Genomic DNA, 26,310 nt, shown 5'->3' on the forward strand with positions numbered 1-26,310 from the left:
CACTCATCTCTCCTTGCAGTAAACACAGAATAAATCCCACTATAATCCACCCCGAATTTAGAATAGGAGTTTAAAGGCATCAGTTGGAGCCATTAGTACTCCATTATTGTTCGTTAGCTCAACATCGACTGTGTTTGTCTTTGGATATGAGAATGTGTACAACACATCCATGTACTTGTAGACCTTACAGGGGATCAGCCATTGTTCATATCGTTGATGTGCTTGTATGAAAACAGCATGTAGAGGTAAAACATGAGTATTCTTGAGTGCTTCTGAAAATCACATCTTGGCAAACAGCCAACACTCCAGCAGGGCAGTCACACGTCGATCAACAGCACAGATCAGGTTTGATCCACTCAAATATCCAAGGCTTCCTTCAGAGAAGACAGTTTTTCTATGTCACAACACGGAAAAAGTGCAGATGTGCACAGTAAAGTTAATGACGGCTGAATTTCAATTATCTGCCTCAGTTTCAGGGTTGTGTTGTTTTACGAGCTGGCTCACAGTCAAACTTTCAGGACTCGTTAAAAGTAAATTCTGCTGTTATCAGTAGCACCTTTTTTTTTTAAACGAGAAGTCAGGCTGTCCCACAGGCTCAAGCACATTGCTGATGGTACGTTAGACAGAAAGCCCTCTAGTGGCCAACAGCAAAACCGCCCCTGACAGCTCCTGGCTTTAAGAGCCGGTTGACAGCAGCCACCACATCATCCAGATGTTTATCGTCACTCACATCACTTTTAAAGTTATTTATGCTGTTAAAAAATGCTTCTTATTGACACCCAAAACAATTGTTAAAACACAAATGAACAGATTCTAGGCCGGACCCTTCTCCACTCAAATCACCTAAGATAAACGGCCATATTTGACCCAGAATGTATTTCAATTATGAATTTGAATGTATGAAATTTTCTCACTTAGGTTTATAGCTTCACAACCAAAGTTGTCTCCAACCATGACAATGACGAAACCGATGACACAACAGGGCGTGTAGCCGCTGCTTCATTGAACACATTGAACCACTTTAAAGCCCATAATCAAGACTACGCCAGGAAGAGCAGGAGTGGCCCGAGCGCGTGAATCCAGGAGTTTTACCCTCGAAGGAGGAATATCCACTATTTATTATTCCATCAGATAATAACGCTTAAAATTAAAGCGACCTCGTCACATTGTGGCTTTCCAATGACAATACAATTAACCTGACTAACTAGTGAAAGGTATGCGTGGCATGCTGAGCAGGAAGAGAGGAATGATTTGTGCAACAGAGGGAAGTTAACATACCTTCCAGGAAACCAGCATTCAACTTAGGGCTGGGCTGGATTTTTGTTTTTCTCAATGCACCTAAAAAGGACTGCAGACATCAGATGTATTGTCTAAAGTGCAACTTTATCGCTGTGATTGTCCTCAGAGTTAAAACGCATATAAACAATCCCAAAATAAAAAGTAAATCATGCTCTGTCATTCAATAAATTCAAGCTTTAACCAGGTTTAAGCAAAAGTGCAACAGCCGCTACGGAAGCCCACAAAAACTGTGGGAGGGGAAAAGACTCAAATTTGTAAAATAAAAATCGTTTTTAGCCAGAGATTCGATAAATCGATGAAATCGATTTTTTGCCGAGCCGGAATTCAACTCATGTCACATCTTGATCTTCAAGGCTGAAAGGAATGAAGGAGCTCTGTGATTGGTCGTTCATTCATATTGTTGTGTGAAAACAATGTGTAGAAGGAATCATAAAAAAAAAAAGAAAAAAGTATTCTCTGTAAGAGCATAATTCTGTGTGCAAGTGTACAACTGCAAAACACGAGAAGTGGTTCCTGTTCAGCTGTTAGACAATCAACATATAGACGATATAACAAAGCGCTTGAGGCGCATCAAAGTGAGTGAATGGGCGAGCGTCTTCAAAACAATCTGAGCATCATGTCATGGCTCCAGTGCACCGAGAGCAACGGCGTGAACAACGAGGAAATGAAAAGTCAGATGAAGGGGAAAGAACTAGAAGGTTTGCGTGAGATAAAGAATGAATATAATAAAAAAAACTGTCTTCTTGCAGGAAGCACCAGGAACGGATTGACAACCACACTCACAAGACGGCAACAGAAAGCATAACTAAATTTAGATCATTATAATCTCCACATGACTACCTGAGACTGGTTTCCCCCCCGCCCCCCCGAGACGCAGCCTCCCACACTCAACTCACAGCATAACTCAAGACCTTTAAATCTGAGTTAAAGGGGACATATCATGCTAAATCCACTTTTTTAGCCCTTAAATGAATTTTGTTGTATATTTAGAGTGTTTAGAAGTACAGAAAAGTTCAAAGTAGTCTCTTCAGCTGCTCCGTTGATATCTTTATATTCTGTTTTGGTCATATTTTGCGATCGGTTTCGATTTTTCTATTCTCTATTACGTTTTTTGAACAATGACGTCACAGTATTCTCAGCGGAACTGCCAAATTAGGACATCGACACTTCGAGCAATCCGCCATTTTTGTTTCTCGCTGCGATTTTGTAGTCCAACCGAAGTTACGAGAGGATAAGTCGAAATGTTCGGTTGTTGGATGTAGTAACCCACAAGCTTCGTTACACCGTCTCCCAGCATCAGAACCTTTTCGAAGTGCCTGGTTGAGTTTTATTTTTCACAGAAATGTACCCACATCTGTGGGTAAGGTCATTTTTGTGTGCGCGAATCACTTTAAGGACGACTGCTTCAGCAACCTCCGCCAGTATAAAGAAGGATTTGCCGAAAGACTTGGTCTGATTGAGCGGTCAGTTCCTTCTATCTATGGAGACGACGAACAGAGCACTTCGGTAAGCTGTATATAACGCTAAAAAAGTGTGATGATAAGACGTCCCTGTCATTGTTTTGTTAGCATTAGCAGTTGCACCGTCTTCATATGTTAGCGCTGTGTGCTCGTTTTAGATTATAATGTAACTTCTGTGTTAAATAGTCGTAATACAGGCAGTATTGTAGTAGTGGGCATGGATGGAGAAGTTAGTGTAAATATAGTAACACACCATTGCGTTACATCCATATGAAGACGTTGTTCTTCAGGTGCATCATCGTCATTTTCATCTCGCTCCGCCGGGTCCGACTCTGGCTCCAACATGTATGGCTGGATGGACAAATCTTCCGTTGTTGACATTTTGTAAATAATGTGTGAATATAAAGTTTCTGCGCCGCTAGATAATTGTATATGTTCTATCAAACTACAAAGATGGCCGAACAGGGTGGAGTTGAACCGAGTGTCACCTCTGCAACCTGGAGAGGAGGAGGGGTATGAAGTGTCTCATTTGCATTTGAAGAGACCGCACCAAAACGAGTTGCTCTCAGAAGCACATCAGAAAAGGGGTTGAAAAGGGGCCTGTGGAGCTATAATAATGAGGAATTCAGACCCAAGCATGGCAGTTCCGCTTTATATAGACCACAACTGTATGATTTATATGTAAAAAGGAAGGATTTAAAAGCATGATATGTCTCCTTTAAGCCATAAAGAAATAATAAGGAAGTAATTATGAAAAACAAACTGCAATGGTCGTCATACAAAGCACAATAACAAGGTGGAATGGACAAATATGAGAAGGTTTACAAGAATATAATCCAAATACAGAAAATACCAGGTGTATTCTCATGGGGACATTAATGTCTGTGGCTGATTTGCATGCATTTCCTGTTACAGCCGCTATGTATTTTAGTATTGTGCGTGGGTGAAAGATTTTGTCCGCTGTTACATTGAGGATAATGTTATACTCAACAATCTATGCTCCGTACAAATGTGGAAGCATTTAAAAAGGAAATGATCAGTTCTTTCAAATGATATAAGATTTCCTAACCAGAAGCATTGTTACAAAAAAAAAAGAATTGGGTTAATACTTATAGAGGAGATGAGTACTCGCCAAAAATGACACGAAAAAAAAAAAAATATGTAAATCATAAACGAGGGCCATGAATATATATATATTTCCATGTTCGTGGTGAAATTGACTCACTTGTTGGACAGCTGTGAAACAGTTTCCTGGGCTGTTAAGAGACAGATGGACAGACTGGCACAGCCATCACTGAGCTCTTGAGCATTATAACTCAGTCACATCCTTCATCGAGCTGGACAGCTGACGGTGGCTGTGGCCAGTAACAAACACATGACCTCCAGTGGAACAACAACAACAGAGCACAAGCCTGAACAACACACATATGTGACATTCCTTCATGAACGCAAGTAGACTAAACTGACTATTACAGATATAATTGTGTTTAAAAATCATGAATTTGTGAAGTGGAAGTCAAATGGATGCACATGTGATTTGTCTCTCTGATCTTTAGGTCTGCAGTGAACTCAAAGGACAGTTTGGATTTCTATAAATCACCCTATTTACCTGAGCATAATCATTAGCACACACTTTCACACACACGTTGTGTTCTCATGCCTTGTGTGGACATTTCATTGGCTTACGGTCCTGTCCTGCAGATTTAAAAGAATCAAAAGTCCAACTGCACTTGTTTAACTAGAACTGTTATCATGCTCCTAATCACAACATTAAACTGTATCTTGTGCTTTTTTTCATTTGTGTGGAGTCGATGTTTGCCCCCATAAGGACGCCAAGCCCAAGTAATGTTTTTTTCCCAGTTCATTTTGGCTTAACAAAAAAAGAAAAAATATATATATTATATAAGAACCAGACAAGGAAAAGTCTGCAGACTATAGCTTGTTTTTCTTGCCTTTTCCTGCACAATTAATTAAGATGAGATATTCCAGAATATTTTAAATAAGAAAAATTCAATTTTTTTTTTAATAATAACAAATCATTCGACGTAATATATACTTATGTAAAATATAAGATAAATTGAAACATTACATTTTGAACTACACAATTTCAACCCCATCTTTAATAATTTAGCTGTCAGCTACATGGTCCAAAAATCCAAAACCTTCATGAATAATGATTTCCTTCTCTTAAGGTCAACAATTCTGAACACAGCCAGGTAGGTTGTTACTCTTAAGTCGAAACAGTATTTCCATTGTTTTATACGGTAGAATATCGACAATTTTAAGGTGCAATCCTAATGAACGTTTAGTTCATAAATTCATTATTTCACTCTTTTATTTGTTTTAGTTGAATTTGGAGAATTTCTATTTGTTTTTTTATACATTTTCCTGAACCAATCGACACAATATGAAAGATTCAGGTCCCCGCAATATCAATTCAACAGAAATTTAGTCCAACCATACAGGTAATGCTGTGACACTGACAAGTCGTGTCCCTGCGTTTGGACACCGTCTCCCACGTTGGAACAATGAGCGTGGTGAAAGGAGGCCGGCCTGCCGGTGTTCCCAGCCTTTTCCTTCCTGCCAATGAGAATGAAAGCAGAATGCCTCACACTGTTTCCTCGCTCCACTAAATGAGAGCGACTCAACCCAAACTCACCCACCAGTATCCGAGAGGAAGCTGCGACGTTTCAGCACACGTACTCATTTCCAATGCACAACTACATGCACACAGTTTGGGTAATGGGCCACCGGGGACCTTTGCCAAGAGGCCAGAGTGGTTGGACGAGGGTCTTAAGAGGGGGGAAGTGGTTCCCAGGCCTCTGAGAACAAAACCGCCTCTTTTTTTTTTTTTTCACCCCACTGTGGTGGATTTAAATGCCCTCTCGCTCGCTGCTGTGTCGCTCCACAGCGGCAGGCCGGTCCACATGGAAACTAGTGCAGCGGCTCCGTGAATCAACACTCACTGTACATGACAAGTAATACACTCAGCACGCTGACATTCGTGTTAGTGAACCGCTGACTGCTAACAAAACCTCATTAAATGAAGAATTACAGATGTACACAGCAGAAGGGAGGAAGCTTTTAAGGTAATTCGTTTTGCGGAGCAGTAGCGTTTTCACGAGCCACATGGTCGGAGCGAACAGCGACGCAGTAAACGGTCGACAGGACGGAGCAAAAGCATGGCAGCATTAGAAATTGGATCCTGAAAGCCTGCAGGAATTAGAGATTAGGTATGGATTAGCTGGATGCCAGCCAAAAACTGAGATAACGGACCAGCAGGGAATGAATCATGGGAGTTGCTATTGTGGAAGAAGATGGGCAGGGTAACTTTTAAAACCGGGGTGCCAAACATAAGGCCCCTGGGCTAAAACAGGCCTGCAAGGTGCTTCAATTCGGCCCACCGAGCCACCAACCAAATGTTGCCAGGATTAGTTTGTAAAAACATCCATTTGGGAGAAGTTTGTTGTACATTTCACGGTATTTTGCTCCAGAAAGTTTCATAAAAAGATTTGCTTTATGTTGCAAATGTTGTCACTATCTGTACTGATTGTCTCGTATTGTGGAAAAGTCTTTTTTTTTGCATTTTATTCACAAAATCTCTGTGCCACAACTAAGAAAATCTTGAAAGTTTGCATTTAAAGGTTATTATGGCACTATTTAACCAGTCCGGCCCACCCAACATGAAGATGAGCTGTATGTGGCTCCTGAACTGGAATCTGTTCGACACCCCTGCTTTAAAAACGCAACTCAAATTCAACTCATCCTCAGGAAAGGTGTGTCTTTCTGTGAATATTCAAATGAATCCAGATCTTACCATAACAGCAGAGCAGACACATCTTTGAGTTTTTACCTTTCCGCCTCCAAAACCAGTACTTGCGGCGTCGTTTCATTTTCAGTCCAATTTCTTTAATTCGGAAAAAAAATTAAAAAAGTAAAAACAAAGCTCTTTTGTCTAATGCATCTATTTAGATGATGAAAACCCGCAGCCTCTCTAGCGTGATCCGGCCTGCGAGGAGCACCTACCCGAGGCAACGAGTCTCGCACGGGACCTCCGGTAACCCCTGGATAAGTAGTCCATGCCGTGTGTGGAAATCCTAAAATACACTTTTGTTTAGAACTTTCTCTCCTTCCTTCCTCTTCCTCTGCACACAGGGCGACCGAGGAGACTTCCTGACGGGACGCTGACCTGCACCGCGCCGCTCAAAGCGAAGGAGCGACGGCACAGAAGTGAGAGATGAATCCTCCTGCCATCAAACACTTGACGTCTTTCTGGGCTCTTGCAGAACGGATGCCCGAGATTTCGCAAAAGGTCAACATCGCCACGTCTTCCTCTTTGTGAAATTCCTTCCTCAAAGTTTTTGGACCACTTTTTTGCATCCGGCGTCTTCAGGTTCTGAAGTCTTGGTGTCTGAGCTTGAACAGTAACACAGTACAGGAGCTTTCTGGGAAGAAGCTCTCAGGCTCACAATGCCAGTCGAGAGAGGGAAACGAGTCACGCTGCAGCCAGGAAGCACCGGCCGGACCATGGAAAGAAAAACAGTGTATCCTGGCTGAACACATTGCAGATAATTCTGATGCTTTTTGTTTTTTTATTTGGGAGGAATGAGATTTAATCTAGAGAGCGTGTGACAGCATGACATGTTTATGTGATGAAGTTTGAAGGGTAAATGATCAACACGTTTAAAATAAATGAGAAATTCCACCGATGGTCAAGGCGACCCTGAAGGAAAGGCTCAGATATAGAAACAACCGGTTACCAAAATGGGAAAATGTCACAAGCCTTTATTTAACATCTTTCAATACAAACAGTCTAAAAGTAGCTCATTGTTAGATTCCTTGTTTTTCCCTGCAGGAACGTCCTGCTGATTTGTTTTTAGAAAATAATGGGAACTGTGTTGGTATGTATTTAAGTTTACGATAACTCCAAATGATAATTCACTAAAACAATCGTATTGTGAGCAAAAAGAGACAAATAAAAAGAACAAAGGCGTGTTTATCCTTTATTACCCAATCGTGTTCATCATGTTGCTCATTTTCCTAATTGATGTGGGATCAAGTGAACATGGATTTGTTGTGAAGGAGCATTTTTATCTGCAGGGGTCAGGGTCAACATCTCACACAGATCAACGCTTTGCCAATAGGCAAAACATTCATGAGCATACAGCACCCCCTGCTGGAGCCTCTGCAATCTGCACCAGCACCTCAAGCCTGCTCCTCAGCCTGTGTTCATGTGAGAACTGCTGAGGTGCGTTACACAAACAGAAATGAATTGGCCATTTCCTGCTGAGTTTGGCTCATACCCGCTGTGACCTGTAATCTCCACCACACCTCCGTGTGCAACGAACAGTCTGAGACACGACGTAAACACCAGGAGAGCAAATCCCAAAGAGGAACCGAAGGGATGTCGCAATCCTCGCTCCAATTCTATTTTAATCACTAACTGATGAGGACAGCGTTGACCTTTGAACACCGTGGAACATAGAAGCTGTGAAAGTCAATAAAGCCACATAATGAAGATTCCCAGACTTATCACTCAATAGTTTTTTATCTTCATTTGCTGAAAAAATAATCCCCAAAAGTTCCATGTCTGGATTGTCCTTATTCATGATCAGTTGCTTGATTCTGTCAGTTTCGGATCGTAATGGTCAAGAGAAGTTAAAGTAGTTTAACTTTGGTACCTGCTTAAACAATGACGGGAGGAGTTCAGTTCAGTTAAACAATCGCTATTTTACTGAGTTGCAAATGTTTCAGTGAACTATGCACAATGGAGGGAACATAAAAGTAGTTGCCAGTGCAGATTTTTATTAAAGTACCCTTTGAGATATTAGATTGAGATTCAAGTGTAATTTAAATAAAACAAAGGTTATAAATCATTTATGCCTTTCCAAAGCCGGAACTACAGTAGATGAGTAACTTGCAGTGATGTGGAACAGCAAAGCGTGACATAGAAAAAAAAAATATATATATTATCCTTGAACCACCATGAACTAAAAACTGCACAAGGGAGAGCACTATTGTCTGTAGTGAGCTAAAGCTTGTGTTGGACAGTAAGGGGGTTCAGTGCTGGATGAATGGGCATCAGTACAGCAAAACAATATCAGCAACAGCAGGCAAGCAAGCCACACAGCCACTGATTCATACAGTCCCACTGCTCTTACCTCAGCATACACAGAAACAATCAGCTCCATTGTCGGTGGATTGATGCAGCTGTCCACGCAGTAACATCAGCAAAAAAATCCCGACACACTCGAACCCTAAATCAACTCAGTTTGGACGTGCGGTTTGTGTGGCCACTTTCTGTGCGTCCGATTTCACACATGAGAGAGACACAGGGAGAATCATGCCTCTGTCACAGCACATTTTCACCTCTGCAGTCTGAAAGCGCTTCAGACTTTTAGTGAAAATCACCCCTTCACTCACACACTAATGGAGACAGCGGTCATGTTCCTCCGCCTCCATTTGGGTTTCAGTGTCTCACTCTGAAGATGCCAGCTGAACCTCAGCCTCCAGCAAAACAATGCACGCAGGAGGACACTGATGACAATCTAATGTGGTTAACAGACATCCAACTGCGAGGCAGGGTGGCTAACAATCGTCTGGCCAGAAGAAAATCAAAACAAACATCAATTACAGCACATTACAGTATTACAATACCTCAGTATAGATAATGGCCCAAAAGCCCATTTCAAACCACTCAGTGGAATCTTCTCAAACTGACCCGGGCACGCAGGCTCGTTATTTAAAAGTAGGGAAATGCATACATCTGTGGTCCATGAAATGCAGGATCAGCCGGGCACAGTAAAATTATGGGAGCATAAAATGTCTCATTGAACAGAGTCAAATGTAAGAAATGGCTATTAAATGTTCACGAGGGAATAGAACCATCCAAAGTTCATGTGGAAGGGAAAAGCAGAGTATTAATACACAAAAAGAGCATGACAGGACAAAGTCTTGATATAATGATCATATAAAGTCTTTATCAAGGATAAGCAAGACATAGGGACAAAGGTCAACACACAAAAAGAAAAACAATAGATTTTTCTTGTTTTGTAGAACAAAGGATGTTTTAAAGAGGCCCTATTAACTTAATTAGTCACCTGTCAGATCCTCTCAATCACTGCATTAGTCAGTGCTTCACTGGAATATCAGCTTCGGCTGCTTATTATCTCAGTTTATCTATAGTTATAAAAGAATGCAGGGAGAACAGCCTGTTATGTAATGCAAGGGACAGCAGTGATAGTGAATACAATGGGTATAAATATGATGTGTTTCTGACGCACTGTGAGACACGAGAAGATCAAATCTGTGGAAATGCTTGTGTTAATTTCACTCACTGACTCACTGACTCACTGTGACTGGAGCTGCTCTGGGAGAAGGAACCATCACTGTCTGTTCTGAACAGTAGCACAGAACAAAGTTCACATTAAACTGCAGCTCCAGCACCATGTCCTCAGCTGCATGCATGTTTGGACAAGCACTCTGCAGAGTTGCGAGATAACACAAAGTCTTGCAGGGCCTCCTGGTAGGTCATGTCCTGGCAGTGTTCTCACTGCAATTCTGACAGGCTGGATTCTGGTTTTCTGAGAAAAAAAAGGAAAAGCAAAACTGGTACTTTCAAGCATAGCAACCAGTCTGCCGAGGCTAAAGATTGAAGATCAGAGTAGTGAGATTTGAGTTTTTAAGGGTTATTCCTCCTCTGTGAATTCCTGTAAGTTGATTTTCCTCCCAAATGAAAACATGCGCCCTGCAGCATGCTGATGGTTAAACAACAGGTAGGGGCTTGCCCTTTGAAACAACTTCATGGCCGCTGAGCAGTCAGGGGAAGTGTGTAAACACGGGCTCAGATGTAGGCGTGTTGGTGTTTTAACAATCTGGTTATTCCACGTTTTCCCAACCATCCTGACAAAAACACTTGAGAGGCTGATTCACAGGACGCGTAATGGCCAACAAGTCAGAACAGTGAGTCAAATAAATAAATAAAAAAATCCCCTCGGACTCCTGTCAAATGTGCAAAACGTTGAGACATACCGCCTGAATACATATTACCATTAATACAAATATTGGAGTAGCAGGAAAGCCATCTATTTAACTAAACGGTCAACGCACCTTCTTCTTCGTCGTCGTCTTCTTCTTGCACATCCAAACTTCGTTGTTTCCGACGAAAGGCAACTCTGTTGAAGCCGTCCATTTCTCTGAAAACCTCTGGTCTTTCGAGCATTCGGACACTTAAGGTGAAAGTCCAGCGAAAAATGTAATCGAGAAGAACTTTTTAAACAAACGCGCTCCTCTCCCCTCATGCCGCGTCCCGCTGCGCCGCGGCTGCTCCATGCGCACAGTCGGAAGTGTGACGCGATAAATCAAACCGCTGCCGTCACATTGCAGCGCAGATCATTTAAAGTTGAACAACGATGCAGGAATCTGCCTCCAAATGTCACCTTTAACGCGCTGGTGTTTTCCCAGCCGCGCCCGCCTCCAGAACGTCCGTGCGTCCTGATGCAACAGACTCACTGCTGAGTGTGTGTGTGTGTGTGTGTGTGTGTGTGTGTGTGTGTGTGTGTGTGTGTGTGTGTGTGTGTGTGTGTGTGTGTGTGTGCAAAAAGTAACAAAGACGTTTAGTTATTGTTATCATGTTAAAGAGAACGTTGAGAGTTGATAGACCTACAGAAAAATAAAAATAAAAATCAGGTGCACACTGAGAAACACGGTGCAAAAATGTAGGTGAATTCCAAACATAAGCAATATATACATATACATGAGCCACAAACCTAATAATATGGGTTGCCTCCCAAAAACTTTTCCAATAGGAAATAGTTTTTCCCTGACTGCTGACTCCTCCAATATTGGAAATGTAAAACTTTAGAAAAGGGCCCATGTAAACTAAACTCTATTAATCCTCTTGGGGAAAAACTTTTTGCACATTAATTTAGTCCAGGGAGCTGGTGTGGGTCAAAGTTCATGCTCAGGGAGCCAAAGTGGTGACCTGGATCAAACCTGCAAACTGGAGATGGATGAAGTTTAATCCCGGATCGTGGACTGTCAAACACTCGGTGTATAGCAAGACAAAAGAAAAGTTACAGAAATACAAATCTGGTACCATATGAAGGTGAAATTAGGCTTTCTGTAAGTCATTCCTTCTTTTGCAGAGAAGCATTACTATAAAGAAATAATCTCATGTCTAAACGTGGTTTATTATGTATCATAAGAGTAGGATAAGCTTTTTTTTTATTCAAATGAGTCATTATGAATATTTTTGATTTTGCTTACTGTTTTTAATTCCAAATGCCCTACAGATATGTTATTTCTTTGGGGGAAATCCGAAACCAAAACCAAAGACTGATGCTGATATCCCAAACCACAATTGCATAATTGTGCTTTTACAATGCTTGTGAATAATTTCCTAACCAGTACTACGTAAGTGAAACTCAGATACTTAAACACTTTGCACATATATTTGAACTTGTTAAATGAAGCCCGATCTACAGCGCATGAGGTGACTTTCAAAAAGGAAACTAGTTAAAGCTGCTTCACTTAAGGCAAGTTTTTGAATCAACGTATTTTCCTCAGGACAGCAATATTACTGTTTATAGTTGGGCCAAGTAAACTAGTGAAGCAACTAAAATCTTCAACTATGTGCAGAAGACAGACAATTGTTTATCAACATTCATTCTTAATGTTTCTGCTCTATTGGTGGTGGTCTTGTGTGACTTGGCTTCGATTATTATTAACGTTTTGCAGCTTTTTGGTAGGTGGCAATTCTGGCTTCTTCAGGAAGTAATTCTAAAGTGTTTAAGTAAACCTTCATTAGATATTTTGGTTATTTCCCCATTGCATTTATCTTTGTGTCCTTAATAACAACTTAAAATCAAATCCTGGCTCTTTTTTTTTTTTTTTTTCACGTTGTAATCTTCTGTAGGTGTCATTGTATGGACAAAGATAGACACATTCTTTATCTTTAGTGTCTTTAAAGTGTGAGTTAGAGGAAAAGACAAACACAAAGTCGCATGTAAATCCAAGGACAAGTCTTTTATTCACGTTTGAAACCAACTGGATTCTGTTCTGACTGATGGAGAAACAGTAAAACCCACTGTAGTACAGAAAGCATTTCCATTTTTAAACCACGTTTTTGTCTTTGTCACTCATTAGATTAGTCTCTCCCTCCATCCAGTCACAGCTTTGTTGTGCAAACAACCCCAGAGAGTTAGATCACCGGTGAGCCTGCGTTGATTTCAGAAGCTACTTTCGGACCACAACCACAACAACAACAACAACAACAAAAAAAAAGCTTTCGTCACTCTCTAGTTGCAGAAGTAACAATCTATACAGTTAACGGAGACCAACGATTATACGCGCACGGACGGACGGACAGAGTCGACTCGTTCATCGCAGCTGTAACAGAAAACCTATCGTTACACCACTAATACTGGCTATTTAGTTGTATCTTATCTGTTTCATATCCTTTATTCAGTGCAGCGAGGAGAACCTTCACATTGGAGAGATTATGAGGGTAGAACGGTGAAGATAGGAATTATGCGGCAAATGATGTCAAACTCAGTGTTTCAAAAAGAAACACTATAGGTCAGTATTGTCACAGCGCAGGGACACGGTTCCCTCTTATCAAGGAAATCAGGAACACTCCCGCTCTCGTTGTAGAAATGGTTGAAAGGTGAGATAAATCCCATCCAGATCCGTCTATGACCAGTGCTACTGTATTGCTCTACAATGCATAGTGCATATTTGTGCTTGTCTGGGTGGAAGCATGTGGATACGGCAAAAACAAGGAGGTGTTAGGACATATGGAGAATCTCTGATGGTCAGTTTGGGGTTTATTTTTGGCCAACATGATGACGATATTGTGACAGTGACTCGGTAAGAAGGGAAATCCTCTCATCATGCCACTCCAGTCTGTGCAATTCAAAAGGCAGAATAAATAAATAAATATCCAGGCCAACAGCCCTAATCCTGATCTCAAACACTCAGCCTCTCGTCTACATCACAGACACAAACAAGTCACCAGAGTTCGCTGTAAAAATAAGTACACTAAGTATAAATGAAAAAGGAGGTATAAAATAGTCTGTATGCGCTTGCAAAAAATTATATTTTTAAGTAAAAAAAAAAAACGCAAAAGCAATTCCTTAAAAAGAGACGTTAGGAAGGTTGTTGAAATTCACTAGTTACCACAAAAAAAGTTCTGTTTACCTTCATTAGTCTGTTTATAGCCAAACTCAATGTATTCCAACTGCGCTATATATATATATTAAAAAAAATGGTGGTTATGTTCAGTTTTAATTATTATACTGACAAAATGTAATATTCTAAATATTGTATAGTATGGTTAGGACATTTCTCCATTGTTTGCACAGTTTCTTTTGGGAGGTTTGAGAAGAAAAAAAAATCATCCATGAAGAATACTGAACGTGTGAAAACTGCCGTGATCGCGTCACCACAGCAGGAATTCCATCTTGCAGAGAGACACGAAAGAAAACCTCACAAAAAGTTCACAAGTAAATCGATATTTCAAATATAAATTATGAACAGACTAAATAAATTATAAATAAATAGGAATAAGGAACAGAAAAGAGTCCAGTGCACCACTGCTGGGATTTTAGTTTTTTTTTTCTCCAGGAGATGAAATCGCTTCCAGAGAAGAAGTGAGCGTCCTGCTCCTCTTCAACCACCCGGGTAACCAGGAGGCCGGCCGGCGCCGGAGCCGGTCCGGGAGGCGTGTGGGGAGGTCACAGAGTCCAGGGAGCACTGGGTTGGACCTCTGGTTCGAGGGGAGTTACCCCCCCCCCCCCCCATCCAGAGTGCTCGGGTCTCTGCATGACTCCTTCCATGCTGAGACTGGGGGTGGGGATGGGGGTGGGGGTGGGGGTAGGGGGTAGAGCCTCGGGGGTTAGGTGCCGGGAGGGTGGGGCTGGTGGGTCAGGCAGTTACGAGGGTCGCAAGGGGACAGAAGGCCACTGCTGCCGGACAGGACTGATCGCTGTTCCTGGAGGTCCGCCGCAAATTTAGGACTGAAACGAGGAAGAGACACAACATGTGTGTGTGTGTGTGTGTGGGGGGGGGGGGGGGGGGGGTGCCAGTAAACATGCATCAGTGAAAACAATAGTGGCCGCAACTATTACTAGATGAGTGAGGGATATACTGAATACTAAAGATAACATGGACATGAAATCAAATGTGAAGACAGAAAAAAGTCCCACGTGGCTTTCTTGAGGAAAAGTTGGACAAGTTTGAAAATGACACTTTGACTTTCACATCAAAAGTCAGGTGAAGAAAAACGACACCACTTATGTTTAAAAGAAAATTCCATCTCTGCAAATTTTGGATGTGGATTCTGGAGCTTTTGGAGTGTTTGGTGAGTTATCTTAATGAGTCGTGATTGCAGCCCGGCCCGGCTCGCCGTTTTCTTTCTCTTTATTCATTCTAAGCTTTTACACTGACGGTCTCCAGCAAGTGAGGTTGTTTTCTCAATAAACACATTGGTGTGACGTAAATCTTCCCATATAAGTGCTTTCCTCTGAAAAACATAGTCCAACTGTTCCTTAAAAGCAGAGCAATGAGGGGTGAACTTCTCATTGGGACACAAATGGTGAAAAAAGGGTTGGAAAGAAATTTATCCTGCAAACAATTCCAAGTACAATTTGACTTTTCATGAATTTGATATTGACTTCATTGCTGTCGAATCACGTAATCCAAAAATAATGCAAAACTTGACGTGGCCACACAGTTGTATAAATATTGCCTGTTTTTGTCAAAATGTCAGCTCTGAAATCAAAGTGAACTAGTATGACAATAAAAAAAAAAATGTGACAGAGACATTAATTAAATCAGAAAGAATTCACAGCCACCATGCAAAACTATACATGCAAATAAAACATTTCATCATTTCCTCTTCAAGCAAAAAGTGTTGCTTCAGTCATGAATTACTACTTAATGTACAAGATGAGCATGCAGCGGCCAGTTATCTCGATGCAGGGGTGCTACTCCACAGGAAAGGGCTGCAAGTACTATTTTAATGCTTGGCACATAGACAGACAGACAGACAGACAGACAGACAGACAGACAGACAGACAGACAGACAGACAGACAGATAGACAGATAGATAGATAGATAGATAGATAGATAGATAGATAGATAGATAGATAGATAGATAGATAGATAGATAGATAGATAGATAGATAGATAGATAGATAGATAGATAGATAGATAGATAGATAGATAGATAGATAGATAGATAGATAGATAGATAGATAGATAGATAGATAGATAGATAGATAGATAGATAGATAGATAGATAGATAGATAGATAGATAGATAAATAGATAGATAGATAGATAGATAGACAGATAGACAGATAGATAGATAGATAGATAGATAGATAGATAGATAGATAGATAGATAGATAGATAGATAGATAGATAGATAGATAGATAGACAGATAGATAGATAGATAGATAGATAGATAGATAGATAGATAGATAGATGGAAAGCCTACTACTAGCAGGTTCTACATCTTGTTACCTGCGGCCTAGGGAGGCTCTCCCTCGCCTCAGTTGTGGGGAGAGTGACGGTACTGAGGCAGCAGGCTGCTGACAATCTACAAGAAACTGATAAATTAGACAGATATACACAGTGGTGACACTCAGGGTTACACAACAGGACAGAGAAAACAGGGCAGACAAGACAGGGGAAGGTCTTGTCAGAGATTAAACACTGTAGCTGCTACTGAAGCGGCGGACAGATCCCGGTGGATGTGCAGTTGTTGTTTTGTTTTCATTTTCTTGCAAGGTAACTAATATTGTGGACCAGTCTCATGTGATCACACTGACAGGACCAGTGTCTCGATGGATGGAAAACATAAAACCCCACATGAGAGACAAACACACAGACACATTGACATCAATCCACTATATGTATTGATCCTCAAAAACACAAAAATAGAAAGACTAACTAGAAATTCTCCAGTTCTGGTCGAATTCTGCTGCTTGAAGGCTTTCTAGTGTGACTATATTCATGGCTTCCTTTGATCAGTCAACATTTAGTGATGTTTCACTCAGGAAATGCACAATTATTTGACCATTAACACTAGGAAGAGAGCGTTTGACATGACAGTCAACACAGATGCAGTTCAACATTGCCACCTAGTGGTAAGAAGTGGATCAAACCCCAACGAGGTTTGTTCTGTAACATTTCAAGCTTGTTTGTTTCTCAAATGATTAAAGTGGACGTCATTGTGGCTTCAAACAGGAGTCAGATGAGCTGGCTGAGGCGCAGAGAGGAGCTTTCAAAGTAATCAATCAGGTCAAACACTTCAAACTTTCTCTAAAGAAAAATAACACTTACAAAGATGCTATTCGTTGATCCCGTCACTGGGAGGCGCTGTCACTCAAAGCAGATGTTGCAGTCAGTTTTGCTTAGTTGTCACTTTAAAAACTCTTCCTATAAAGACTGACTCATGATGTCACTTCTTAAGGCTGCAGCACATCGCATGGTGAATTATTCATTTGAAACTTCAGTAATCTGACTTCAAGTGAACTTGTTCTATGTTGCTGGTGTCAGAGGCTCTGAGGAACTCAATGTTGCTGTTTGTTCATGCAAATCCATGGATCCCACCAGATCCAGAGGCTTCTGGGAACTATGAACAGACTTCATTTCTGTTGTGGGTGCACAGTGGTGATATTAAGGAACGGTTGTGAGATGAATGATTTTGTCAGACGTCAGGTACAAAGTGAAGTAACCAAAGTTCGATGAAGGAGACGACTGGATTGTAAAAAAAGTAGGTTGGACACTCACACAGACATGGACGGACATGTGGGAGGTTCAGGGGGATTTTCGGGGTGTGGTTGGCCATGATGGACCGACTGCGGACCCCGACTGGCAACTTACTTTGGGTGGGCTGCTTTTTATCTTGGGTACTTTAGCGCTGCGTCCACGGTGAGTCTGCTCGTGGTCGAACTCCAGGTCTTCCAGGCGTTGGGTCAAGGCCAGTTTCTGCTGAATGGCCATGCGGAGGAGGGAGTTCAACGTCTTCTTCTCGTCCTCAGCGGCGGCAAGCTGCCTCTGCATCTCATCCAGCTGGGTGACGTATTCGTCGCACCTGCACAGAAGAAAGAGGCAGAGGTTTAGTGCTGAGTACAATACAGTTCTTTTGGTGAATCTAGAGTTGTGGGACTGGTCTGACCGCGTTGCGAACATGGCCCGCAGGGACGAGAAGGTGGCAGCGTCTTCTTTCAGTGCCTTCAGCTCGTTCCTCAGCTTCATCATGGTGTCTGTCACCATCGCCTTTTCATTCTCGTACTTGCTCTTCAAGTTAGCCAGTGCAACTTCTGCGGTCTGCAGAGGAGGGCATTTGGGATTCAGTTTCCATGGAAACGTGTTTATCCTTTTATGCACCGAGGACAGAGGAAAAAGACAAATCCCCTCACCTGTTTGTTGGCCTTGAGCACCAGCCGGAGCGTGGCTATCTGCTCTCTCTTGGTGCTGAGCAGCGATTTAAGCTTGAGGATCTCCTCCAGGCAGGTTTCCTTATCCTTGTCGAGCATCGGCGCCAACTCCCTGGCTGCCGCCCGCTGCCTGGACAGCTGCAGTGAGCGATCCACGGCCCTCTGGAGGTGTTTGATCTGGTCTCTGATGATGGCGTTCAGGTTATAGATATTCATCGGCTCCTTCCGCAGGTCTCCGCCTGCGTCCGAGGGCACCGGAGACGGACACGGCGATATGCTGACGGCCGGGGAGCCCGTGTGGTTGCGGGTGGGGCTGCTATGGCAGGATGGAGTGTCCGCTGGGTTGTTCGCCGCCTCACTGCGGTGGCCGTCTTTGGATGGGGAGTTCATGGGACTGCGGGGGGACTCCGAGGAGCAGGCCGCGGACACGGCAGCGAGGCGGCGCGCCAGGCGGGGCGAGAGCAGAGCGCGGGGGTCGTCTCCGCCTTTGAGGCTGCCGCTGCGCGTGATGCGGCTCTGGCGGTAGTAGTCCAGCATGACGCGGTTGGGCGTCTCGTTGTTGCACAGACAGACGTGGTGGTAGAGCTGAGCCAGCTCCTCGCTGAAGGTTACCAGCTCGTCCTGCGCTGCGTTCAACATGCCCTGACTCTCCGTGGCCGTGCTGGTGGACGCTCGCAGCTCGGCCTCCAAGCTCGCCACCCGCTCTCGGCTCTCACGATAACTTCGCTCCAAATGTGTTACCTGCTTGGGAGAAATCAAGAGGCACATTTGCAACATTACATGGAGTAACATGGGAATACTTTTCATATTCTTTTTTTTAATGAAAGGAAGCATTTTATTGCCAGCCACTGTAACTCTTCATCGAGCAAGTTCCTTGATGACTTGTGTTTTTTCCAAACTAACAACGATGTTCTTGTTTCAAATACACGAGACAGACAAGGCTGTTGAATACCAGGGGCCTGGTACTGTGTCATTCCTGGAGTACCTCTTCTTTTTTTTGGGGGGGGGGGGGGGGGGGGGCATTTTCTTACAGAATTTAATTAAAGTAATGTTGGTTTTGCTTGTCGATCAAATGTTAATTTAATGGGAGTCATCCAATTTGTGATTTTTTAGTGATGACATATGTCTCCCTTGCCTTGTGTAGAATTTCCAGACTTTTTGTTTTTTAAACATAATGACAATACAAACACTCTTTGCAACTCTCAAAAGAAGACCAGCAGCTTCTTTCAATTCATCAATTTTCTATATCGCTTAATACAGTTTAGGGTCACGAGAGAGGCTGGAGCCAATTCCAGCTTCACCCCCTGGTGTATAGGATGTGAAGAGAACAGCTTTTATAGAGGTTCAGTGAAAAACACAGCACACTTAAAGACATTAATAAACAACTCGCATTATCAAAAGTGACTTTAAAAGTCAAAATTGTAAAAAAGAATAATAACACAACCAACAGGTACAGTATTTCGAGTGGTGCCTCATGAAGGATGATGCATTGAAAGTGAGAATAACAAACCTGTTCGCTCAGGGCTTGGACCCTGTCATCGTTGTGGCTGTCTCCCTGCCCCTCCACTGCCTGGTTGTACTTTTCCTTGAGAGCCTTGAGCTCGGCCTTCAGGTCGATCACCTCCGTCACTGCCACCTTGTACTTGCACTCCAGGATCTCAAACCCGTGGATGTCTGGATCGTGGCGGCTGTCTGCCGGTGGTGAGGACCCCCCGTCGGGTTTCTCGGTCTCCCGTGGGTCGTCCAGTTCTTTGTCTCCATTGAGCTGCTTCATGGCATTGACGCGCTCTGTGAGGCGATGGACCCGATCGCTCTGCTCACTCAGCGCACCTTGCGTGTGCTGTAACTGAGTCTGTGATTCCTGCAGGTTCATGAGCAGCGTTGCCTTCTCACGTTCCACCTGCAGGAAGGACACAGAAAGGAAAATGTGCAAAAGACGTTTCATTTGGCGTGATCCCGCAGGCTTTTCCTAAAACCCACGGGTAAGCACAATGGAAATAATTGTTCATTTGCCTCTTGCTCAGCCCTCCTTTCAGCGGAGGGAGCGTTCTTTGCTCTGCCATGGCCAACAGGGTGAAGTCTTATTGATTTACCTTTCATCGACTTCAGAGGAAAGCAGATGAATGAAGTAACAGTTGCAAACTGAAAAGATAATTCATGCAGAAGTTAATTCTAAGAATAAAACAATAAAGACTAAAAAGTAAAAGTGATTTTACAGACTTCATCTGTCAGTTATCAGCCTCATGCTGCTGGGGTTTACATCTTTCCCCTCGCTAATCAACTTGAATGAGAAAATTGATTTGAGAGTAATTGTGTTTACAGAGAAAGGCACACCACTAATATGGCAGCCACTAATCTAATTTTCTAAATCCCACTGGAGCCCAGCAAGGGAAAAATGTAGAGTAATGGCTTTATTTGATTTTAACATGAGTCTAATCCATCTATAATTTCCATATCATAAACCATTCTATGTGGAATCCTCAACAACAACATACTGCACTCACGTGACTCAGCCTGCAATCATGTGTAAAGGAAAGCTGTACTGCATTACATAAGCTCTGCATTTCTACTTAATGTTTATGTGGACGTAGCATATTGCAACGGAAGCCTGGAACCAACTGTACTATGAATGCACTCTGTCCTGTTCCTTTTCTCTCTTACTATTCCTGTAGACTCCACGACTGCAGCAGCAAAGAGCCGCCACCACTGAGTGTTTTTCTGCGGATGTTTCTTCAGAAGGGGCCTTTATGTCTGACATCATATCTCTAAAGCAAAAGCAGAAATCGTCACTTTCCATGTCTTGCAGCTCCTACTTCCTGCATCAGCAAGTTTGAAAGAGCACATAATACACCACGGGGCGAGACATAGATACTGCGCTGTGCATCAGCATGCTGCATTGCTCATATAATGTCTATTCAGCCTGAGCATGTCAGGTGTATCCCTGTTGAAACGTTGTTGATCTTAAATTTCAGTAGACCGTGCAGTATGTATGACAGCTCATCCATCCATCTTCTATATCGCTTCATCCAACTCATGGTGGTAGAGTGCTGGAGTTGATCCCGGCTGGCTAAAGGTGAAGGGAGGATACACCCTGGACAGTTCGTCTATCCATCACAAGGCAAACACACCTTAAATTTGCAACAGGCAATTTAGAGTCACCATTTAACCTCGAATGCATGTGTTTGGACAGTAGGTAATAAACCATACCTTGTGCCTGAAGAAAACCCATGTATGCACATGAAGAACATGCAAGCAACACATAGGATAACATGAATCTATACGACTGTCTCTTTATCTACTGTGCGATGCCGGGTTCGATGTCCTCGGCAGTATATTGTCATCTCTAGCAGCAGACGTGCAACTCTGAATGAAGAAAACTTGTAACTCTGGTGCCGGATGCATTCTGTGGCGATTGAAAAGACATTTTGTTTTTTGTTCTTTTCAGTCCACACCCACCTGCAGCAGCTGCTGTTTGAGCTTCTGCATCTCAGATAGGTTGAGTTCACTGAACAGGTCGGGCACAGGGTGCAGGCCCTCTCCCTTCCGCCCTGGCCGGTAGTCCCCGTTCATCTTAGCCAACCCCGTGCTGGTGTGGAGGTGACCATTGCACCGGTTGCTGTCCTCATTATTGCCGTTAGCAGCGGGGATGGTGGCGCCGCCATTGGTAGCGTTTGTTCCATTGGTCTCCTCGGGGAACTTGAGGCCCTCGACGCCCGTAACGGTGAGGGCCAGGTGGGCCCCCGCCCCGTAGACGCTGTCACTCAGGCTGATGTGGTGGGCGAGCTCCTTCCTCAGGTTGTTCTTCTGCTCCCGCTCAGTCTTCAGGGCGTCCAGCGCTTCCTCCAGCTGGCTCTCGGAGATTTCCTTCAAGCGTAGCGCGTCTTCCAGCTGACTGTTGAGAAGGACCGTCTCCTCCTCCAACACCTTAATTTCATGTTTCAGTCCTTCGTACTCCACCTGGAGGGAATAAAAAATAACAAGTACTAAGAAAAAAAAAAAAGACAGCAGAAGACAGTTAATCTATTTACTGGATCAGTTACTTAATGCTGGTTAAGGATTGGCTGATACCACAATAAATACTGGCTTGGATGTATTGGAGCATCCTTGCTCTGGTCTATGTGTCTGTGTACTACATGTTATGGATGTCTATGTGTTTTCAATGGGAGCAAACTAATTTCCCTGAGGGGACAATAAAGCTTACCTTGACCTTGTGACCCATTTTAATAAAGAGACTTTGTAGTTATGCAGTACGTGCTAAAATCACACCTTCTTCCACTTTTCACTCTTTGCCTTCCATTTTGAAAATTGATTTTGCTATTATAGTTTTAAAAGGTTACACAGATTATGTTGATGATTTGATAGGAAATGGATAATAGGTGATAGTACATGGATTTATTATGATGATGGTTATTTATTATGATGGTGGATGATAGTGAATTGAGTTATAGTTGATGATATGATATTTATATATGATAGTTGATAGTAAATGGATTTAATATAATTTTCAATTTTAAAATGTACATATTAACCATGATTTTGATTGTCTATACTCAGGGATTAGAAATAGTAACTCTGACCAATCTGAGACTGTTGGATGAGGAGTGACTCGATGAAGGCCCTGTGTGATCGGCTGTATCCTCAAAACTAACAAATGAAGAAGGGCCGATTTAAACGATTCCTAGAAGCTGAGTGTCAGTAATTCCAGCAGATAGAGAGTCGCCTCGATGAGGATAAATACTCAAAACATGAAATCTTAGAGACACATTAAACGAGTGAAATGTGCAACTGACTGATGTGGGTCTCTGGACTCACCTGGCTCTGCTTCAGCGTCGACACCAGCTTCTGCAGGGTGATGTTCTCCTCCTCCAGCTCAGTGTAATCCTGAAGCAGCCTGGTTTCTCTGAACTTGTACTCTTTTATTTCCTCCCTCATCCTGCTCCGCTGCAGCTCCAGCATCTCGTTACTCTAGAGAAACATACATGGAGATAGTTCAGCGGGAAGAAGAAATGTGCCCAAATCCTAAATTGTTATGCACGGCAGATACAAATTGAATGACGATGACAATTCTGATCCGCGTGAAACACAATTCAGCACACTGAGAATTGACTTTGCACCCAGACTGTTAAGATTTGACTTCTCGCAACCCAAGGGTGAGTCCGTAAAACTCTTTCTTCAATCTGAATGCAGTGAGTCAGCAACCCCGGGCTCCCTAAAAGACCAATATTTCAGGTAGCTGTGCAGTGATAGAAACCTGAACATATGCTTAACCGGACAGCTTGTCGGCAAGAGAAAAGAAGAGAGGAAATCATAAATCTGTGTACAGTGGAATTACTCAGCAGCAGTGGGAATATCCTGAGTCTTTGGCTAAATCACGTTCACATACAACAATGGAGAAAATCAAACTCTTATGTCAAAAATACTTGTTATTTCAGTAGCTTGAAATCATAACTCATGCATCCCTAAAACACATCAGACTCTTTTAAAGTCAGCAGCAAACGACTCTTTCCCAATTTTTTAAAAATCAAATATGGAAAATTCAAATCAGAGAGGAAGAGCGAAATAGGAAAGATTTTTACACATTAGTTTGTACAATGCAATGCAGTTACTGGAAAGACTGGCTCAAATTTACAGCATACTGAATCATGAAACATTTACAGCACGTGTGCACTTCTCTTTACTGCAGAACTGCCTGCAGCCTCCCTGCAGCTCCCTCCACATATGGCAGAAATGCTGACCCAGAGATCAGGAGTGGGTGGAAACACACAGAGGGAGGATCTGTGGGTGTGTGTGTGTGTGTGTGTGTGTGTGTGTGTGTGTGTGTGTGTGTGTGTGTGTGTGTGTGTGTGTTGAGGAGTAGAGTCTATTGTACACATTCACATTGTCGGGACACGTCATACCTGAGGAGACAAATCACATCCTCATCGGGATAAATTTGTTTTTATTAGGTAAAGATGTTTTAAGCTTCACTAAGGTTAGTGTAAGTGTGTGTGTGTGTGTGTGTGTGTGTGTGTGTGTGTGTGTGTGTGTGTGTGTGTGTGTGTGTGTGTGGGTGTAATCTACTTTTAGAAATGGCCACTAGACTGAAACCAAAGACCGTTATGATAAAATCCTCTGAGTGCACAGTGGCTGACAGCATCTCCTATAATGTTGAAGCTAATGGAGCAAAATACAATCCAAAAAAAGCTCAGAGGAGTCGCTTCTGTGCACTGAAAACACTTTAGGATTAATCGATAATTAACATTGCTAAACCTTATTTGAAAACCCCCCAAAACAAAGCCTAATAGCTGTTCAGTCGTTGTGTTATTAATTACATATAATGAGAAACAAGTTGTCTAATTTCATTAAAATTACAATGAGGGGATTATGTCGAGCAGGGTGTGAAGTGCACAGGATTACAGGCCAATTATTGGACAGCGAGGCTCTGTGAAAGGGCAGCCAATCAGGGGCGAGAGCAGCCGGGGTCAGGGACAGTGTGGCGCATCGCGCTGGCACTGAGGCCCGACAGAGCTGGTCAGATCCGAACCTGCGACCCGGAGGTCACGGCACAGACTCACACAGTGATGCACAAACACACCAACAGCACCCACATCTTGCTTTCAGTCATCACCAGCACTGCGGTTGATGCTGTGAATGATATGAGGCCAGTTTTAAATGCTTGATCGTCACGGCGTGACGTGGAAAATGTACAGAGTTACAAAGAATTGAAGTCGTGAGTGGTTCATTGCCTGATCAATGAAAGAACAAATTTACTTTTGTGATGAAATTTTGTTAATTCAGCTCCTGAGATATAAATATTTCTGTCACAATCTACTTTCTCATTGTGATTTGGAACAGTATTTAGTTTAATATAACGAATGTATATGGCTCCACTTTTTTCTCTTAGGTTGCCAATTCCAATGCTTCTTCATGCAAGTGAGCACATTTTGAAACTTAATCACTTCTACTATTTTCTTCCAGAATATGTATGGTTAAGTTACGAACAATCACTCATTACATGATTAAATACTGCAGTTATGTTATACTTTGATATTGGTGTATCTCGGGTACTTTTTGGAGAATTTATTAAATTGTGACAACGTATGGCACTAAAACTAACACTAAATAACACGAAAACTGTTGTGTTTTGTTCATTTGATTTGACCAAATATCTTTTTCTCACTTAAAAAAATGTTGACTGCGAATACAAAATGTTTGATCACATGTACTACAACGCTAAAAAAACAAACAAAAGCAAGAAAGTAATGCAAGCGAGATATTCTGTTTCTGAAACAATTGTGCTTTTGGTTGATTTAGCATTCGAAAAGTTTTTTTTTCAAATGACATATTAATTTCTTTAAATAGCATTTTCACAAGTTTAAAAAGTCAGGGAGAACTACCACAAGCCTTTCACAAGACATAACCAGACACATTCCCCATTAAATCTGGTGTAAACATTGTAAACATGCACATCTTCCCTTATTTTGATCAAAAAATAATAAATGTTGTATGTTGTCAATACTGATGTGTCCCTACAATTGCGATCCCTTTTATTTAAACATTCATAATAATGTCATATCAATTATTCTTTGACGCTCCTATTTTCATATCTGTTGTGCAACAGCTGCTGTGATCAAATGAATTTCCCTCCATGTAGGATGAATAAAGTCTTACCCATTCATTTAAAATGTTTATATATTGTTTGCATGTTGCTGGGATTTGATTCTAAACTTTTGCAAGCTAAAGAAAACATTCCGTACGACAACTTGAAACCTTTCCGTGCTAATTGTGTTTTTGGAAGCTTTCTTGGATTCTGTTCAAACCTTTTGATTCGATGTGGTCGGTGTCAAATAAAAGCCCCGCCCAGCGTGGCTGCAGCACCTGCTGCTCACCATGAAAGAGTTGCAGCTTTTCATTAATGGGCATCACATGTGCAAATGAGGGTTTCCGAGAGCGGCAGAAGGCACTTCATAAACACTTTATCAAAGGGCCTCGATCAGACAGGTGACATTTGTGCACGGCAGCGACTCTCCAGAGTATTGACTGGGATTATCATGTAATTAGCTTTCTAATTAGATATTGACTCTCCTGAATAAGATCCAGGGTGTGAAGAGATCTTCTGAATT

The 26,310-nt window shown here is 42.3% G+C and overlaps 2 protein-coding genes across 4 annotated transcripts in view; both read right to left on the minus strand.

The window, feature by feature from the left end:
* fgd4a (FYVE, RhoGEF and PH domain containing 4a) overlaps window positions 1-11,238 on the minus strand; it is a 53,133-nt gene extending 41,895 nt beyond the window's left edge. Inside the window, exon 1 of one of the 2 annotated variants that reach the window (XM_080475078.1) lies at window positions 10,869-11,238. In XM_080475078.1, coding sequence (XP_080331204.1) covers window positions 10,869-10,980 — 112 coding nt within the window. In that variant the 5' untranslated portion in view covers window positions 10,981-11,238. Of the gene's footprint in view, window positions 1-6,576; window positions 6,676-10,868 lie in introns of those variants that run through there. The other variant, XM_080475079.1, reaches the window with a different exon arrangement.
* Window positions 11,239-14,655: 3,417 nt separating this feature from the next.
* Window positions 14,656-26,310, minus strand: part of bicd1a (bicaudal D homolog 1a) — a gene marked incomplete at both ends in the record, with an annotated part of 32,959 nt that continues 21,304 nt past the window's right edge. Inside the window, 8 exons of one of the 2 annotated variants that reach the window (XM_080475806.1) lie at window positions 14,656-14,776; window positions 16,287-16,372; window positions 17,652-17,862; window positions 17,947-18,098; window positions 18,191-18,949; window positions 19,719-20,108; window positions 21,665-22,165; window positions 23,021-23,173. In XM_080475806.1, the coding sequence (XP_080331932.1) occupies window positions 14,656-14,776; window positions 16,287-16,372; window positions 17,652-17,862; window positions 17,947-18,098; window positions 18,191-18,949; window positions 19,719-20,108; window positions 21,665-22,165; window positions 23,021-23,173 (2,373 nt within the window). Of the gene's footprint in view, window positions 14,777-16,286; window positions 16,373-17,651; window positions 18,099-18,190; window positions 18,950-19,718; window positions 20,109-21,664; window positions 22,166-23,020; window positions 23,174-26,310 lie in introns of those variants that run through there. The other variant, XM_080475807.1, reaches the window with a different exon arrangement.

This window comes from Lipophrys pholis, assembly GCF_963383615.2.
Source record: "Lipophrys pholis genome assembly, chromosome: 11".
NCBI classification, from domain to species: domain Eukaryota; kingdom Metazoa; phylum Chordata; class Actinopteri; order Blenniiformes; family Blenniidae; genus Lipophrys; species Lipophrys pholis.